This window comes from Rhea pennata, chromosome 10 (genome assembly GCF_028389875.1).
Source record: "Rhea pennata isolate bPtePen1 chromosome 10, bPtePen1.pri, whole genome shotgun sequence".
In the NCBI taxonomy this organism is placed as follows: domain Eukaryota; kingdom Metazoa; phylum Chordata; class Aves; order Rheiformes; family Rheidae; genus Rhea; species Rhea pennata.
In genome coordinates this window covers 4,834,851-4,852,014 of record NC_084672.1, presented here as the reverse complement: position 1 = coordinate 4,852,014, position 17,164 = coordinate 4,834,851, and the positions used below count along the sequence as shown (strand labels likewise).

Sequence of the window (17,164 nt, the reverse complement as noted above, 5' to 3'; positions counted from 1 at the left end):
ACTCTAAAGAAAACTCGCTAGTGTACACAAACTGTGTGTGGAAAAGTAGAATTATTTTCACAGAAGATTTTGATAGAAAACCAGGTCAGCACTATGAACCTTTCCATATTCTTGGCAACTTTTAATACTTCTCCTGAAGGAGGGCAATTGAAAAAATGACCACTTGCTCTTCCAGGTGACGGAAGGTGATGTTTTTCACTGCACAACTGATCTTATAACCCACAGCAGGAAACAGGCCTCTACCTCCAATTTTGGAAATCCAATTAAGACTCAGTGGCCGAAAGCAGAATTTAATCTCCTGAGTTCTTGATTTTGCAATAGGAGCATGAAATAAAGGAGAGTGCCTCACAGCGGATAGACAGAGCTACCTTTGAAGAGACAGGAGAAACTGTATATTAAGTCTGTTAAAACAAGAAAAGAGGCTAGAAAGAATAGGAGCTAAAACTGGTTTTCACAGCCCCTTTTTGTTACCAGACATCGGAGTGCGTTGTGAAGACTCCGTCTTTCAGTGACTCTGGGGACATCCAGCGCACAGGTAGCAAACCTTTCCCTCCTTTACGGTAATAGTCCGTCTCGTAGATATCTCTCGTCATGCCAAAATCTAGAAGGTACAAATTCTGTGAGTTCGTATGATAGAGCGACGAATGTTTTCATTACTACATGCCACTGCAGCCCGCAGAGAATCACAGTTTGGTGTAAAGAATCTGCAATCTGTTACCATGGCATTTTACTTTGCAGGCACTTTACCTGTCTTCTGAGGGCTGGTTAGTCTCCCTGCCAGTAAAACCAAAAGAGATTTTTACCACTGACTTCAGTGGGTCAGGACTGAGTCCAGAGCAAGTCTGGATGATTTAAAGACATTAAAAGTCCCAAGATTTATGCGCAAGCTTTGCAATAAGCCATCTGTACACTAAATTCAATGATTTTCTTTCTTTTTAGTCTTAAGAAAAGAATGTAAAGAGCCCCTTTAGTATTCATACTTATGTCTTTAAAGAATCTCATACTTTGAGGGAAATCTCTCCTCTCTCTTTTTCCCCTTCCTCTCTCCAAAGTTAACTTCCAATTCCTGTAAAATATTTGATTGCAGATAATGTAGAAGATTAGGCTATTCATTTATGGAAAAGTATAAATGACTGTATGATTAACACAGACCAACATTAAAGTCACGCCTTTGCTTATACTGTGAGCATTTGCAAGACTTGGGTCTAATAACGTCCACTTCCTAACTGCAACTCAGACTCATTTCAGACCTTTTTCTGTACAGTCAGCTGGACATGCACCCACTGTTGAGCCTTGGACCGTTTAACCCAGTAACCATGTTCTCACACACTAATCCAAAAGCTAATATACCAAGTGCCACTGAATCCCTTATTAATAGTAAACTCTATCTGCTGACACAGCAGGGTTAGGGTAAAATTCACTTTATCAATACAGACCTGCTGTGCTTTTTTTTCAGGGAAGAATGGAGTGAAAAGATAACAGAATTCCTCCAGTCTAAGCCATTTTCCCTGTTGTTATTACCAGCCTACAGCTTGGATGAGTGACCACTGATCCTTCTTGCTGCTTGTCTGGTGGGGACACTGATACCCTCAACGAGCATGTCTAAGAAGGCTCCTCTGTGCAGTTACTCCATCACTCTCACACACCACGGTGACTTTACTTTCTTTGAAGGGAAAATTCTTTAAAAATGTTAATGCAAATAAGAAACAGATACACAATGAGCATAGGACAGTGTAACATAAAGCTCTTCTTTTGTGATCTAAACTTTCTGAGTTGGCCTATGCCAGTCAAGATGTTCCCAAACTGTTCGTGCATGAAGGGACTTTCAACATTGGCCCATAACTGAGAGCAGTACAGTGTATTTCTGGGAATGCTTTCGGGGCAACCATGTTAATGGTAAGAATGCACCATGGTCAGTTCAATAAACTGTAAAAGATGAGGTGAGGAAAGGAGGAGTGAGAAACTAGAACGAGGAGGATTTAGATAGACTTCTACCAAACCTGCAGAAAATGAACAACTCCTTCCCCTCTTGAAGATCTTACTTCCTAATTAACTGACACAACATGAAATCTCATTTTCTTTCTCCCAAATGACAGTATTACTTACAGGAATTATCCAAATACCTGAGTTAAGCTCAGAGCAAAAGAATTCATTTCCTACAGCAGAAGGCTGTTACCATACACATGATTTTAATATGCTCAACTCTAAAACAGCCAAAAGTTTAAAATCACCCTCTCTGGAGACAAATCTGAAAAAACTCATCTGACACTGTTTTGGAGAGGTGGTGAAGGGAAGAAGGGAAGTTTTTAAAAAAAAAAAAAAAAAAAAGGAAAGAAAAGAAAAGAGGGAAAAAAAAGAAAAAAGAAAAAAAAGTGTTGTTTTAACCACACAGCAGAGGAAAAGCCGTTCTGTTGTTTGGAAAGCACAACCCCAGTTCAGACTGGAAAGCATCCAGCAGAAGTCAAACTCTACATTCCACTTCCAAATCTGATATGCTTTAAAATAATCCTAAAATTCTCATTCTTGAATCAATAAACAGGAGATGGGATTACTATTGTGCATTTACAAAAAAAGAAATGAAACAGCAGTGGTAACTACACCATTCACCCAGACGTCTGCAGCATCTGCACCTCCGATCATTGCTTCACAAGCTCCTTTTAAATCTATACACTATATTATTTCCTCACTGGAACAACAGCAAGTAGAGACATTCCAAGAGTTTCAACTCAGTGTTGACTGCTCACAGGTCTTAAATCATAGCAAGCCTTCACAGGGAACATATTTCATTCTGCAGATATTTAACATAGAGCTACGTTTTAAAAGATCTCTCAAACAGCTTTCAAAAAATTAAAATGCCTTCTAAGATGCTGATTTTTGCAATGATATTTTTCATTTCTGTTCAAGTCAAGAAAGCGCACCTCCAATTTTCACAGTGAAGTCTTCTGCCACCATGCAGTTTCTTGCAGCAAGATCTCTGTGAACAAATTTGTTGGCGTTGAGGTAAGCCATCCCATCAGCAATCTCTCCTGCCATCTGAATCATCTTCTTCAGAGTTGGAGGTACCTGACCAGGATTATTCTAAGCAAGATTAAAAAGATGAAACAGTGAGAGGAAAAGAAAAAAGCAACTGTTTCTACATTAATTTTAATATATTATCATTTTCCAATCAGGTTATCACAATTAAGCCTGACAAGAAGCAGGCTGAATAGAAAATTATGGTTACACTGACCATAGTATCTTAGTAGGAAAATTGGATGTACCACGCTGGGTTACACAGAGAACTCCCAAATAACTAAAAAACCACCATACTCTAATTTAGAAAAGTCAAGCAAGTAGGAATTTTTAGTATAAGGGTTTTATCTCTTATACTTAAGGAGTTTAAAAGTCCATCCTTCTGCCATAAAAGTTGCAAAATACAAAGCGAAAGAGCTATTTCAAAGACTTCTCCTAATTGCTTTACTGTCTCCACAAAAAAACCCAGAATATATTAAGTGATTTCATTCCCTGCTTCCCAATTCTCCATAATGAGCTGTCTCTTGAATTACTTTTATTTGCAAATAGGAAAAAAGCTTATGAGAGAGTTTCTTCTGAAGCAATTTCACTCTTTATCCATCCATGTATCCATGGATACACATATGGCTTCTGTCTTTCTCAGTCTCCTACACGAAGGATTTCGAGTGTTTACACACCATCAGTAACATCTCACCATCCCTCACCAGTATGGATTTACCTAAGATTTGTACTCTTTGGATAATCATCACTGACACCATAACCAAAAAGGAAGCCTCAAATCCTCAAGCCTCAAATGACAAAGAATCTACAAAGCACAGATCAAGTCATTAATTTTGTCACATCTTCATCCAGATACTAAACAGTCCCTTACCCACCTTCCATGGAAAGTGTCCATGTGCAGTCCCATCAGCACCTTCAAACTGTGCTACTTCATGCTGAGGTAGTGAGCAATACCCACTATTTACAGGCTCCCCAAGAGCTAAATGTAGCATACTCTGCAGAGCCAAGTAAAGCAGGCAGGAAGATACCTCCACGAAAATCCAGAGGGACTATCGTAAGCTGGTCTCCCAGGAAGGAAAGGTTGCTATGGGAGCAGCTGATGAAATTGTTGGCAATATCAGGTAGCACACAGACCCTCGATCCACACCTGCCTTACTTGTCATACAGGTCCTCAGTAAACTTCACTCAACTCTTTCCAATGCACATCAATGAAGACAGAAAATTTACATACTGGCCTACCACAGAGCACTTTGGAGAGCACCAATATACAAGAAGAAGAGTATAGTACAGAGCTCACCATTTTGGTAATTTCTGTATAACACCACTGCCCCTTGTCACAAAGTTTGCCAAATTCAATTGCATTCAACCAAAACTATTTAATATAACCTGAAGCATTATTAATCGCAGATGCTAGTCATGCCCTTAGTCCATTTATTACCATATTAATTCCTTTTTTTACATATACCACATGTCCATGTTCTGTTTCTATAAGTTATTCACATCAGAAGTGCTAAATCATGAAAGTAATGGTCAAAGAAAACTACTGAGCAAACTTTTTGCATGGTTCACTATGATTTCAGTGGCAAATGGCCTCTGTGTCTTTAATCTGCAGGATTGTGCAAGATATACATCATGCACAATAATCCTAACACGCATATTTCAGGTAGCCATCTTTTTGTTTAACCTCTTAATGAGAAATCAAATTAGACAAGTGATTAAATTAAAATCTGGAAAATAGGGCCCAGTACACTGGGCTGTTTGCAATGATTTCCTCATGAAGAAAAAGGTGCTGCAGATCACAGAGCAGCTCATGTTTCATTCTTAGAGCTTAAGGAGAAGGGCAAAACTAGCTAACTGCTAGAAGTTATAAAAATACACTTTCCCTTCAGTAAGAACAGAGTTCAGATATAGGGAAGAAAGCAAAAAAAAAAAAAAAACCCAAGAAAACAAACAAACAAACAAACAGATCATTGACATGAACTCTCCAGATGCATAACAAAGAGGTGCCAAGGTAACTGCATCCCTACCCTCCTCTGACTGCTAGCAGTGGAAGTGAATTACACTGAATGCTTTGTCTACAGGTCAGAAAGAAAAATAATCATGCAGCAAGTTATATTAATAAACATGGTAAGAATATCTGCTAAATTTAGCTGTTTCTGCAAGTGAGAAACAAAATTAATCCAAACCCTGAATTTCTGCAGTGGTCTGCTTTTATGGAATGTTTCATTTAACTAATAGAGGACCGTGACATTTAAAATACAGAGAAAAGGAAAAATGACAGAAAGGAAGAGACACAAAAAAGATCTATAAAAATCTGCTAACTCAAACATCAGCAGAGGCCTAGACCAGCGAGGCTCAGCTGCGGGGCCAGTTCAGTGCAGAGGATTGGGTCACTAAGCATCTGAAAGGTTTGTTCCACAGAGAAACGACAGCTGCTCCCTAGAGCAGGGAACTTGACAACATGAGTCAGCTTGCTGCTTCCACCATGACCCCTTTCCTTTCAAGATGATTCTAAACAAAGAAATCAAATAAAATACATAACAACTCATGACTCACCTCTGTGTCTGGCCTCAATGATCTCAGGTAACTTTTGAGGTCCCCACGGGTCATCAGCTCCATGATAACCAGCGTTGGCTGGCCCTGAGAAACTACACCAAGCAGTCGAACCTGGAACAGGAAAAACAAATGTTCAATCAAAAATACAGCTGATTATACTGGTATAATCATTAATTCATGTTAATATGTAAGAGCAACCTCCCTCCCCCCTCAAAATCCCACGAACCTGTGGGAAAGGCCAGTTTGTTAGTACATTACAGCGCTGCACAGAGTTGAAGCTAAAATCTCAGGTCACCACTCCAGCACCAATGAAGATGTGTACTGAGCACCCTTCTGCCGGTAAGCAACGGCTGCACCAATCACAGCCTTGCTAGATTTCAATGACTTACCACGTGGTGACAATTGAACTCCTTCATCACTGAAGCCTCGTTTAAGAACTCTATCCTCTCACGCATGCTTGCAGACTCATTGACGGTTTTGATGGCCACCCTGGTCTCTGGCTCATCCTTCACCACTCCTTTAGCTATTCCCTCATAAACCATCCCGAAGGAGCCTTGCCCCAGCTCCCGACACATGGTGATCTTCTCGCGGGGCACTTCCCATTCATCAGGAACATATACTAAGGAGAGAAAGAACAGCTCATGATGCTCCACTCCTGCAAGTGGTGGGATCACTCTTGGCTTTTGGACACCAACTGCCCAAACCTTTCATTGAAACAACACTAGACCCAATGCTGACTGCTTAGATGATACATACAGTTATTGCATGGTCTTACCCAAATAGAGATAGGCAGATACGTGCCATTCAGATAAACCTTAAAGAAACAGGTAGACGGACTTGAAGGAGCACACAATGGTACTGATGTATTATGATAAAAGTAGGGAACCTCAAAGCACAAATCAGAGTGGGAAGAAACCTGACACAGTTCTTCAGGCTAGAGCTTTTCTTGGGATCCTTGGTCTTCTAATTCTTCCAGACAGCATCAAACATACTTGATCATCTGCATCAATTTAGTGTCTGCTGTATTCTCTATCAGCAGATTGATCTCATGACTACAAGGAAACCGACTCTCTAATCTAACAGGCTCGAGGCATGAAACTATTCTGATCACTTGCGCACACACTCTGTTGCACCAATAAAGGCAAAACTTGCTGCTCCTGCACCTGTGATCTGAGGCAACGGAGACACCTTGGAAGGTGACCGCCAGGAGGGATAATTGCCTCGGGCAAGGAGGCATCTGAGCTTGGAGCAGTCACTGATGCTGCTGCCTATCACTCACCAGAGGAGGGGACAATTGTGCCACAAGCTCTGGATGAGGAAAATGACAGGATGCAGAAGTAGAGCAGAAGCTGTAGCAAAAACGTCAATGAACTTTTAAGTCTAACAGTTCTGCTATAACAAGTAACAGTAAAGGAAAGAATCAGTTGCCACTCTGGCTAAACCTACTAGCCTCTAGGGGAGTTTGGGAAATGCCTGCAAAGACACTAATGCAGTAGCACCAAACCAAGCCATAAACAGAAGAACCGATGCCTCGAGCAAATTCTTTTGATGTTCTGATTACTTCCGACACTTGCAGAGCTCTGCACATACCTGATCAGTACAGTGTGGGCACATGCTCATCACATGCACCCACACCTCTAAGTTGTAGAAAACTGCTATTATTTATCTAGCAAGCAAGGTGCCAGTGGGACCCTAGGAACTCATTCAGCCATAACGCTAGACCTCCAGGGCTCTGTGTTCCACAGCACCTTTGGCACACAGGCTTCCCTGAAACACAGAGCTGAAGATACCTGGACCGTCAGAGTCATTCAACTCCTGCTGCTGCTCAGTGGCAGCCAGCACAAAAATTGGCAAGGACTTCACCTTCGTTATGAGCAGGCATGCCACCCTGCCACACTGAGGTGCAGGAAAGTAGCACAGGAAGCAAAACTCCCCCAAAGTGCACCGTTCTAGGAAAAGCAGTTTTTTTTTTCTTAAGAATTTTTATTTCCTGGAAAGTTTTAAGGAATTTAATCTTGTTCCAGATCAGTCGAAAAACATCCATTTTCTCAAGGTCCAGATTTTTGGCAGAGTTATTCAGGCATGTGTATATACACAAGAAATTAAAACTAAACAATCTTAATGAACCATAAACCTTAATCTTCCTGAAATCAGCTTTAATTCTTGCTTGTTATTTGGCAGCGGACACCCTCACCATTGTCCTGCTGGAAATGTTCTGCACAGGCTTACAAATCACTATGTGCTGTTAGTTTTTCTCAGTCTCGTTGCCAGCCGTACAAACCTGTCATCCAGTCTCCTGGGTAACAATGTGCTGAGCTAGCTCTCAACCAGCACCCCCACGTCCCTCAAAAAGATAGTTCAGACTATGTGAGAATCTTTTTTTATTATGTTTATGTTGACCTTCCTTGCAATGAACATATTAGATACTTGGGTTTCTTTATGGGAAGTGGAATAAAGGATGGAGGAGGAGTCATTTTTGCCACAAGTAGCAAACAATCTCATTTGAAAGTGAAGGGAGCATTTATCCCAGACAGAACTTCCCTTCCCATTTCTCTAAGGAAAAAAAACGTTAACTGCCATTTCTCCCAACCTTTACCCTTTGTATTCAACGAGAGTTATCCAGGCTGCATCTCCTTCAGAAAAAAGTAAGAATTAAAGATGTTCCAAACAATCCAATATCTGACTTTACAACTAGGATTAATTCACTCTTTTAGCAGAGCACTGAATACAAATAGACCAGCTGGGACACAAACAGTGCAAGAGCCAAATGCCTCCGAACACTGTCATCTCCACATATATATTTGTCACAAATATATTAAGTCAATCTGAAACTAGCTTTGAAGAATTGTTTTGCCAGCTAGAGAAAAGCAGGCATATTTATATGTCACACATCAAGAGCAAAGAATATGGATTATATTAAAAAATTTGTGTTTATCTTAACCCAGAATTTCTGCATGTGATACACCTGAAAACTCACAATATTGCTTTTCTTTCTCTAAGTGCAAAAAGTTCTTGAGGAGTTTTATTGGGATGGGGAATGACAGGAGGGTACTGGTTTTCGTAAATGTTATTATTTTTCACATCAGAAGTGTTTTATTTTTCTAATAGATCAGAATAGAACTTATAAAGCCAAACACAAAAGGCAACAAATGTATGAACTCTTTAATTTTGGGGAAACAATCTAAAAGAAATCACTTGATGAGCGGGTGATAATTTGAAAATGAAAGTAATGCATCTAATTTGTCTCAGCTGAATAAACTGTAAGAAAAAATTCAAAAAAACCCTCAGTTCCAGTAAACTGGTGACATTTATATATTATCAGTGAGGGATTACCTACAGGTGTGCTAACAGAACAGCTAGAGAAAGAGTTTTACTACGTCTCTTTTAGAGTTCTGCATCTCCTAAAGTGAGACGCAAACAGACTACATGAAAGGAAAAGCATCCGAAGTGTAAGGCCACACTTACCGTCTGAAGCACTGAAGTACTCAGGGTTCACAGAAGCGTAAAGTACTCCATTGCCCAGTCTGTCACTGTTCCTGTTGAAACATTTTTTTAATCTTTAAACCTAAGCAAATTTCAGACTACCTCTTCTACAGCTTTTCCGCTGTTTGCTCAACCACAAAGTATTATTTACTGTATGTGGAGAGCTTTTCAGAGAAAGAGGACAAATAAAGTTGTTCTTCTACCTCACATAATCCATGGGAAATCAGTCCAAAATAGTGTTCCCAGGAAACTCCCCCTTCAGTCTTCTCTATACCAAATCAGCACGAGAAAGGCAAAAACATAAGGCATTATGCTAGGTAAACCTCCTTTAAAAAAAGCAGCTGAATGGTGATACATACAGGAGATCTGTGGCTGAGAACATCACCTGCTCTACTGTGGAAAGAAGTGATTTTGCCAAGAACAGGAGTGTTTTTATGGGAAATTCCATTCGACTTTTATAAATTGTTTCTACTGTTTTATTTTAACCTTCCTCCTTTCCCCCAATTTCTTGAGGTTATTTTCTGTATAAGACATACTTATCCCGCACTGCGAGAGCTCTTGCAGGAGGCAAGCTGTACAAATAAAATTGTCAATCAGACCTCAGAAAACCAAAGACTAAGGAGACCAAATGTTTTTGTGAGAGAGGACAAGAGCTGAAAGAATGAGGTATCACACATTCCACACAGGAGAGCTCAAGGGAAGGCCAAGCATATACCCTGCATCACCAGACACACAGCCCATTGCTCAAACGCTGGAGGAGAACAGGTACAGTCTCCACGTGAATGGATTAAGACTTGTAAATACTGAGATCGTCTTCAGGGAGTATAATTTATGAGCACATAACAACAAAAGTCCATGCATAAACAGTTGCAAGGCTGAACACATTTGCACTGACTTCTATTAAGTTCTCATTAAGTATTTCTTCAATTAAAAAGAGAAAAAAATCAGTAGTAGTGAAAAGCAAAACAGAGGAAAACAAACCAATTCATCATTCTCCTCAACAGACCTTCCTCTGTCCAGTACATATTTTTGTAAAATGGATGTAAAGGCTTCAGAAAACCTTTAGAATTTGGGAGAAATCAAATTAACCTAAATTGAATTAAGCTTTCATGGTTTACAAAATGACCCAAATTTCAGGCAAAGCTTCTGATTATAAACAGGTCTGCCATCATCATCCCAATGGATATGTTCCTGACAACACTTCTTCTTCCCTCCTAAACATGACACTGTAATAAAAAGCCTCTTCATATCTCAGACAGCAACCAGATGCTCCCTGGTAACTCTACACCAGCTCCTTTTACACATCAACAGAACAGAATCTACGTTAGCTTCTCCCCTGGTGTCCTCTGAATGCCATTTCACGTCTTCATTTCCAACTTGCTTGACGGGCACAGATTTGAAAACAAATATTCCCCTCCTGCAATTTAGCTTTAACCATAATCGTAAAAAGCTCACCGTTTTTTGTTAAAGACGTACAGCATTATCAATAAGCCTCCAATGATGAGCAGGAATGCAATGGGGAGCACGATTATCAAGTGCAGAAAGTTGCCATAGTTTGCTGCTGCAACCAACAAGAAAACAATTGTGTCAGGGTTTCTATGGAATCTCTATTAACAAAAAAAAAAAAAAAAAAAAAAAAACAAACAAACTCACTCGATATATTTTCATACAGGGCAGAAATCAAAGTATTCATTTTCCTGTCTGACAAGGAGAAATGTACTCAGAAATACTACCTGACTGCAGCTGAGTAGAACTAGAAAACTGACAGCGAAAAGCAGTAATTTTATACAGAATAGTGTCTGCCTGGGGTTATGTTTAGCATTATGCTTTTAACAACTAGCATTCCTCAGTGAATAATATGTTTACTCTTGCAATTGTTCATACCTTTATGCAGAATATGCACACATAGGTCTTTACTTCAAGTTAAATTCCAGCAATAAAAAAAAAAGGGGGGGGGGATAGAAAAAAATAGTTTTCTAGTTTTCCATGGATACACCTATTCTTCAACTAAATACAGAGGTTTTTGAGGGGGTCTCTGTGTACACTCTTATCTTTCTCCAAAATGTAAATCACTCCCACTGTCAGGACTAGTCTCACCATTTCATCAGTGGGTTACCTTTATCAAAATGTCATTGAGATCAAAGAGGTCGTATGAAAAAGCCTTCTGAAATAACAAAAAACAAACCAATCTGCCAGGCATAATCTAAACAATCTGCTTCTTGCATCATTTTACATTTCCAGGCAAGTTTGTGAAATTGCCACAGATTTGTACAATCCAACTCCACGTTGCTACTCCTAATGTTACATTCCTGACCACGAGTAGCAAAGCACAGGGAAACCACACCAATGTGTTCCACACATCCGCTGCCTGTTTGCATCTCTCAAATACACGCAATGAATGCCAGACGACAACTACACCTCAGATACACCTTGTGTTTGATGACACTTGTCAAAAAAAAAAAAAAAAAAGAGAGAGAGTTCCCAAAGAAGTATCAGCAAATCACAAGGGTGTTCAGTACACAGAGAAGAGTTTCATACACCCAGTTGCACACATTAACAATAGGAATTATTTAAAAAAAATAATCAAAGTCTGACACAGTCTATGAACATTCTTCTTACATTTGGGCTGCACGTAGAAAGAGACTGGCTCAGTCCATGACCCATTCCCAGCTAACGAAGTGGCCTGAACTCTGGCAGAGTAGTTCCCAGGATTCAGATGAGTTAATTTAGCTCCTCCAAGCTTCTTGTATTCCTGTCTGGAGACACACTCCCGCTTCTCCTGAAAGGAAAAAAAGCAACTTGCAGTTCATATTAATATCTTCACACTCTTCATTCTTGAGAAAACAAAAAGGCTGCAAGATAAGCTTGTTTTTTACATCTAGAAGTGCCATCTGATCAGTTTTCCTTCTAGCAGTTTAAGGAGATATGTGGAATTCAAAAGCTGTCAAAAAAATGAAGCAAAGGAATGACATGCTGCCTGGTGCTGGGTGTTCGAGATAACAATTCCTATCTTCTGTCTGTAGTAGCACACAAAGACATGTTAAGAGAGACCCTAACAGGTATCTCAGTTTGCCCACGTGTAAAATGGGACCAGGCAGAACACTATTCAATGATTTAAGTTTTGGTAATCTACAAATCTCTGAATGAAAGCAGCTACCATAAACACTATATAAAAAGTTACTTTACTTAAGAATAAACTTTCCACTTTAAAGGTTTCATCATAAATACTAACCAGGCTGACTTACTAACCAAGGTGACTCATACTACTCAATACCAAAGCTTGTTTATTACAGCCTGCACTGAAGCACATCTTTAGAAGAGTGAACAAATCTTACGCTATTCATTTTTAAAGAGAGAATACCACTAAATATGGTATCTTTTCCTGTCATTTTGAGGTGCATTTTATACTTTTTACAGGATAAAAAAGGTCAACGTCTTGAGTGCCTTTCAGCTTCTGATTTACAAACTGCTGGTAACCTCTGTTATCAAAGAGTGTGTGTGATCTAATAGGCCATGAACAGAGATTAATTTGGACTGCAGACTAGTGGCTAGGTCACCCTGTTTGACAAAAATTGCTACATGGGTCTCAGCAGATTCAGGTGTGTTGATGTCTACTTTAAATCAATGAGGTGCTTCATACGGTGCTAAATCTTTTGTGACATACAAAGTCAAAGCAATGAAAACATATCACAATTGCACTCAGACCTGAGTTCTCGCTGGGTCTATGCAAAGATGGGCTTAGCCCCAGCCTAACCCTGTTTAGCTAGTCAGATATGACAAGATCACAGCATAAATTAGAAGCTACAGCCCTTAACAGAGGGATGTCAAATCCTCACCTCTCCATGCTGCCCATATTTGATTTCATACATTAGTATCAGACCATTTGGATTTGCAGGCTCTAACCACTTCAGGTAGACCGTATTTTCTTCTTTTGCTTCCCATGCTACTGTTCCTGGAATGTTATCTGCTCCCTCTGTAAAAGATTTACGAGTCATGTAAGAACATCGCTTATTACTGAAATGGGAAATTCCACAAAGATTGAGGAAAAAATGTTTCAAAGTATTCCTTAGATATAAAAGCACTGCAGTAGGTGCTATTCAAGGATCTGGAGAACCAAGTGTACCAGCCAGCGGCGCGTCAGGGAGATCAGCATCGTCTGAACCACTGCCTGCCAGAAGCGATGCAGTGCGTAGCTTCACCAGCATCAGCCCTGAGTTATTCACTGTGCTCTATTTATGTGCCAAAGAACCTGCGTATCAGTGTCTGGTTCTTTCTTCCACACTTTCCACTAGGCCCAGTGGTGTGGACACAGGTATTCTCAAACAGCTCTAAACACTGAGCTGTTTGCAAATGTCTGTAAGCACAGTAAAATCTGCCCCACTGACAGCCATTCTCCGTGAGCAGACTTAGGAAATTTTTATTGGGCCCAGGCACAGTTTTTGAAGAGAGTCTTGAAAGTAATTCAACAATTGCTTTATCCCGAATACTTTTAGTTCTTGGTAACTTAATGTTTTCAAAACAAAAGCTAACAGGGAAGATGAAGATGGATGTCATCAGATTAAGGTCACCTTTACAGTGGCTAGGTCTAGAAGAAGAAGAAAAAAAAACCCACAACACTGTTTAACTTTCAATTTTCAGAGCCATATGCTAAATATCTGGGAATGATTATTTCCTTTTCCCTGATCTCACAGATTTCCCTATTTCCTTGAAATAAGCAAAACTTTTTGCTTTTTACTGACACAGCTGGATCTGGATTACAATTGTGTTTCCTTCCAGAAACAAAGCAAAATTGCTACCAATCTGCATCAAATATCCCCAGACATCTGCTGGAGTAGAAGCTCTTTACGGAATACATATGAGTTTGCACTAAAATCATCTCTATTCTTCTCGGGAGATGTACAATCTGTGAAAGTCCCAAACATGAGTAGAGCAGTCAATGTTTCTTTTTTGAAGTACTCTGGATGCCTGCGATTGGTCACAAAGCAACACAGTACTCCTCCTGTTTCCAGGCTGGACGAATGCATGGTCATTGCTGTCACAGAAGAAACATTTGGCAAACATTCCCTTAGCAAAACTCTAACATCTGCAAAATAATTCAGAGCGAATGTATCAAAGCTAAACACTAGTGGAGAAGTGTTCTCCATCTCTGTTCAGCATAAAGGAACTGCAAAAAAACCCTTCAGCCCACTACATCTGTGAGTCTCACCTATATTGCTGAGAAAATGATTCTCCCATAATTATCTACACACACCTTTCTGCACACCAGTGACTCAATGCACAGACAGAGCAGTGAAGGCCACTGACCTGCTGTAATCGTTCTGCATAGTTCCAATTTATTCTCTTGCATAGAACGTTTGTATTACACCCCAGTACCCACCAGTACCCCCAACTGTTTTGGAAAGGTGCTCCTCCCTGCGATGGATTTCTTTACAAGAAAATACAGCAAAATTTTGTACTTCCAAGAGCATACCTGAAGGCATGGTTCTTGCAAAGACAAAGTTGGAAGCGCTACAACCAAGTGTATCAGCTTCGTGGTTGCAGCTGTGAATATCAATGCGGTAAAGAGTAAAAGGCTGGAGATGGGAGATCACAGTTCTCTCCTTGCCATCCACTTTGGTCTCAAAGAATGGATATTCCACCTCACTCTCCTCTGCATCAGAAACATTGGTGAAGTGATCTGTCCCCGTTGTGTTCCTGTTTCGAATGGCCAAGCTGGCATTTGCAATGCGGAACACATCCCTCCGCTTCCGATCGGGTCTGTGAAGAAGACAGACACATACAGAAAAGGTCTCTTCAGAGACATTCCAATCTTCAACATTCAGCGAGCTCCAGGAAAACAGTGGAAAGAACTGTAAGATAGGTAATTCTATTAAAAAAAAGTGCCAAATAAAGGAAAAGTTAAAACAAGAAGAAAGGTTTCTCTTAATCTTAACTCACAGAATGTCAACACATCCTACTGTCTCCTCGAAAATCAACCAAAACTAAATAGCTAAAACCCACGCAAGTTAACCACCACGCATGTGTGCCAATTCTCCTATCTCTGTTCCTCTCACTTGAATAAAACCTCTATAATGGAACAATCTTCCAATACAAGAAAACAGAGCACTATATTATGTATTATGAAGGGAGTTCACCATGCAATGCTGCTTTGCCTTACTGGCCTCTGTAGGAAATGTGTGCACTGAATTAAAAAAATGAGGATTTACAGCAATACTGCTACCTTTTCAAGTCTAAGAAACTGATATAATTGACAGACCTTTAGTATCAGTGTAAGTGTCAGTATGAAAATACTTTATAAAGGTTTGGATGGTATGAGCTAACCAACACAACTGCTACGCATTGGGGATGGCACTTAGCCTTGTGTGTCTGATCCGAGTGCTTCGAGTGCTTTCAATCAAATCGAAATTAACTGAAATTGAAAAGAAAAAATAGAAGTCACAAGAGCTAACTTACACACTTCTTACACACTATGGTAATTTTTAAGTTACCTCTCGGTTATCCTCTATTATACACAGTGACACTCTGTCTGGTCATTAGAAAACCAAAAGAAACTTGAAGAACAACTGATACTCCTGTGGTTGCAAGTGCTTCTCCAAGACTACAGGGTCCTCACGTTTAGAACCTAGCTCATCTTTGGCACTAATATACATGGGGTCATCCAGAAATTGCACACAAGATCAGACCAATAGCGTTTTTAAACAATCTTAAAACTATACAGTTGATTATTTTCATGCTATATTACATGCTGCATTTCTTTCAAAATATCCTGAAGACGGGTAGGACACTAGAAGAAAATACTAATACCGAGCTTGTACTAACCCATTAATTAAGTTCTCCCTTGGGGGAAAGGAAAAAATAGACATCAGCAAGTAACAAGATGCCAATGTTTGTCCTGTGGAGAAATCTCAGTAGCTCATAATCTTTAATTTCCCTTACATTCAGTCTCCTTAAAGTCACTTGGCTGCGCAGCTATTTCTAAGCCTCGTACCTTATCTGCTCTCGCTGTTACAAAACATACTATTACGACAGTAGGTTGAGGAGAAGGGGAAACAGTCAAGCTTTCAGGAAATTCTGTGTAAATTGCTCAGTTAGTTTGTTACTGTCTCAGTTCACATTTCTGTCATTTTCCCTTTGCTTTTGGGGAATGTAAGAAAATTTGGCAGAAGACAAACAACATCTACTTTAAATTACAAAGCTTTGGTGAAATACAAAAGAATTTTCTGTGTGAAAGCTGGTACAATACAGTTTCAGGCACTTTAGACCTGACACATGCTTTCAAAACTTCCTGTTGTGCTACTTCATAAAGTACAAAATGAGATCACATTTAAAGCATTTTGCATTGTTCAGGAATCACACACATTTTTGCTGGTCAGTCACAGTTACTGCTGCCTCTTTGTAGTTCACCTTTGCTGCAGGTTCTTATCATTGGTACGGAAACATTGCACAACTTCAACTACAAACGCTGAATTTAAAGTGAGCTGTGAATCAAATATAGCTCAAATACAAGATTTAGCACTTCCAAAGAGAGGCAGTATTTAGGCTTCTTCTCCCCCTGCCCCCCCCCCAAAAAAAAACAAAGCTAAAAAGCTTCAAGCATAATCACAGTCCCTACCCCAAACAAACGACAACTGTTGAGTTCTCAAACACAGGATTTCACCATAAACTTCACCTGCCAACAGAGACAGTGAGATAACACGCATGATTGAAATCTGATTGCTTACAGACTGTAACGTAACAGCTATACACTGTGTGCTAGGCCCCAGGATCCAATTATCTTAAGTAAGAACTGCTTACATGAGAGGTAAATTAGAAACTCAAGGATCAAAATCACCAATTCAGTGATATCTATTCTATGATGCAGCATAAAACGGTTACTATTGCACTTAATGTGTAAGTGCCAGTGTTTATCATGGAAGAGTGGGCACATTTAATGCTTCTTTGCAGCAGGGCCCAGGAAACCAATATGCCCTCTGCAATCAGCACAGTGAGAAAGGGAGACAGCTTTGACTCTGCAAGGTGAATGTGTCTTCAATATCGAACGCAAATAAATCTTCAGATTAGGAACATAAGTACCTAAATGGCTATTTAGAGAAAGATTACATTTGAATCTCTT

At 39.8% G+C, this 17,164-nt stretch overlaps 1 protein-coding gene across 2 annotated transcripts in view; it reads right to left on the bottom strand.

Annotated features, from left to right (window-relative positions):
* IGF1R (insulin like growth factor 1 receptor) overlaps window positions 1-17,164 on the bottom strand; it is a 177,722-nt gene that overhangs the window by 11,542 nt on the left and 149,016 nt on the right. The window contains exons 11-19 of one of the 2 annotated variants that reach the window (XM_062584161.1): window positions 14,522-14,808; window positions 12,888-13,024; window positions 11,671-11,830; window positions 10,507-10,609; window positions 9,034-9,104; window positions 5,958-6,187; window positions 5,569-5,679; window positions 2,919-3,078; window positions 472-601 (exon numbers count right to left, since the gene is read on the bottom strand). In XM_062584161.1, coding sequence (XP_062440145.1) covers window positions 472-601; window positions 2,919-3,078; window positions 5,569-5,679; window positions 5,958-6,187; window positions 9,034-9,104; window positions 10,507-10,609; window positions 11,671-11,830; window positions 12,888-13,024; window positions 14,522-14,808 — 1,389 coding nt within the window. Of the gene's footprint in view, window positions 1-471; window positions 602-2,918; window positions 3,079-5,568; window positions 5,680-5,957; window positions 6,188-9,033; window positions 9,105-10,506; window positions 10,613-11,670; window positions 11,831-12,887; window positions 13,025-14,521; window positions 14,809-17,164 lie in introns of both variants that reach the window. The other variant, XM_062584160.1, reaches the window with a different exon arrangement.